This window comes from Microtus ochrogaster, chromosome 4 (genome assembly GCF_000317375.1).
Source record: "Microtus ochrogaster isolate Prairie Vole_2 chromosome 4, MicOch1.0, whole genome shotgun sequence".
Classification (NCBI taxonomy): Eukaryota; Metazoa; Chordata; class Mammalia; order Rodentia; family Cricetidae; genus Microtus; species Microtus ochrogaster.
In genome coordinates, this window is record NC_022011.1 from 45,987,277 (window position 1) to 45,989,735 (window position 2,459).

At 47.4% G+C, this 2,459-nt stretch overlaps 1 protein-coding gene across 10 annotated transcripts in view; it reads left to right on the forward strand.

The window, feature by feature from the left end:
* Positions 1 to 2,459, forward strand: part of Fnbp1 (formin binding protein 1) — a 123,649-nt gene that overhangs the window by 105,742 nt on the left and 15,448 nt on the right. For all 10 annotated transcript variants that reach the window (XM_013345872.2, XM_013345870.2, XM_013345873.2 and 7 more), the window contains one exon: positions 1,006 to 1,115. In XM_013345872.2, coding sequence (XP_013201326.1) covers positions 1,006 to 1,115 — 110 coding nt within the window. The remainder of the gene's footprint in view (positions 1 to 1,005; positions 1,116 to 2,459) is intronic.

A 2,459-nucleotide genomic window follows, 5' to 3' on the forward strand; every position in this document is an offset into this window, starting at 1 on the left:
AGACCAGGCTGGTCTCGAACTCACAGAGATCCACCTGCCTCTGTCTCCTGAGTGCTGGGATTAAAGGCGTGCGCCACCACTGCCCGGCTAAAATAAAATCTTTTAAATTGGGGCAGGGGACCAGGAGCCAGATGTGGTGGTTCACACCTATAATGCCAGTACCTGGAAAACCATGTCACTGCAAGTTTGAGGCTGTAACCTGGGGCAAAATGCTTGGGTAGTGTGCATAGGCCCCAGGTTCAGCTTTGCAGGAAAGGGGGTGGTAAAACACTCCTGACCATAAAAGTAGAGGGGGTTGGTTTTGTTCACTGGGAAGTAATTTTGAGGGACTAGAAACATCAGAAGGGGATGATATGGGTTTGTTTTGTTTGTTTTGTTTTGGTTTGGTTTGGTTTGGTTTTTTTCAAGACAGGGTTTCTCTGTAGCTTTGGAGCCTATCATGGAACTCACTCTGTAAACCAGGCTGGACTTGAACTCACAGAGATCCACTTGTCTCTGCCTCCCAAGTGCTGGGATTAAAGGCGTGCGCCACCAATGCCCCACCCACTCACATCCTTAAAGGAAAGTGACAGGCACAGCGGAGAGCTCTGCCTCAGCCTTGAGAGGAGAGACTGGAAGAAATACTTCAGCTAAGGAAGGAGCAGAGGTTCAGACACAATGTTCACAACAACTGGACTATATTACAGAAGCACCAGCTTCCTACTCTTCAGGAACGGGTGGGAATAGTCAGAAGATGCAAATGTTTCTGGGCTGCCTCCATCTCTCCTCCCCGGAGTGTGGTTGCTCCTGGCCTTTGCTGCAGTGCTCTGGTCCTCGTAGATGACAGGCAGCGGTTGGCGGGACTTCTGAGTTTTGCATGTATTTGATTTTCACGGCTCAGCTGGTGTGGCGGGAAAGCATAGCTGGTTGTGGGAAGCCTCTGCAGGTCTGCAGGCTCGGTTTGCCGCCTCCTGCCCAGGAGCTCCTCAAGGCTTTCTGGCTTCTTACTTATGTTTGTGTCTGCAGGGTGCCACACCAGAAGACTTCAGCAACCTCCCACCTGAGCAGAGAAGGAAAAAGCTGCAGCAGAAAGTGGATGATCTCAATAAAGAGATCCAAAAGGAGACGGATCAGAGGTAGGATGGATCAGTGTGCCCTGTCAAACCACCCAAGTTTGTGGAAAGAGGAAATCTGAAAATAGATGCGTGTGTGTGTGTGTGTGTATGTGTGTGCGCACACACACAGTACTTTAAAGGCTAGAAGAGGGTGTCAGAACTCTTGGAACTGGAGTTCGAGGCAGTTGTGAGCCACCAGATATGGGTGTTGGGCACCAGACTTCGGTCCCTATGATAAAGCAGTACGTATTCTTACATTTGGTCGTCTCTCTGGCCTTACAATGGATAGAAAGGCGTTATTTTGTCATCTCTCTGGCCTTACAATGGATAGAAAGGCGTTATTTTGGCAGGTGCTTTGTCTGTTTTTTCATTGTACACTGGGTTTCTCATTAGAGGTTGTATTTTGAGATAAATATAGATTTTTTTTCTATCTGGGTTTTTTATTTTTTTATTGAGTTTTGTTGAGTAGATTTATGTTTTTAAAAAAGGAAAAAAGAAGTCAGGCAGTGGTGGCACAAGCCTTTAACCCCAACACTCAGGAGGCAGAGGCAGGTGGATCTCTGTGAGTTTGAGGCCAGCCTGGTCTACAAGAGCTAGTTCCAGGACAGGCTCCAAAGCAACAGTGAAACCCTTTCTTGAAGAAAGAAAAAAAAAAGGAGAAAAGAATTACTATCTCTTTGGGACTTGGAGACCTTGTTTTGTTTATGGGCTGTGCTGGGGTGGATTCAGGGCCTCTGTATGTATACTAGGCAGTTGTTCTACTACTGAATCACAGTACACATTGAAACATGAAAATCAGCCAGGCGGTGAAGGGCACACCTGTAATCCCAGCACTTGGGAGGCAGAGGCAGGTGGGTCTCTGAGTTCGAGGACAACCTGGTTCTAGGTGAGTCCCAGGGCAGCCAGGGCTACACAGAAAGACCCCATCTAGAAAAACTGAGTTGAACAAACTAAAACCAGAAGTGAGTTAACTGAGGCACTCCTTCATGAAATTTGGGGAGCCAGCAGGTTAAGGTCATCATAGAGAGGAGAGAGCAGCCATGTCGTTGGAGTCTGAGGCAGGAGGATGGCTGACCAGTGAGGCCAGCCTGCAATGTAGAGTGGGCCCAGTGTCCAAACAGAAGCAAGGAAGGCGGGCAGGGCTCAGTGGTTAAGAGTGTGTGTTCCTTTTGAAAAGGATCTGGATTCTGTTCTCAGAACCACACCAGGTGACACCAGCTCCCAGAGGGGCCGATGCCCCTGGCCGCAGAGAGCATTCACACTCATGTGCGCACACACTCTCCACACCTCACCAAAATAATGAAAATAACTTGTTTTTATTTTTTCTTTATTTTTAGTTTTTATTTTTATTTTTTTTTTTTTTTT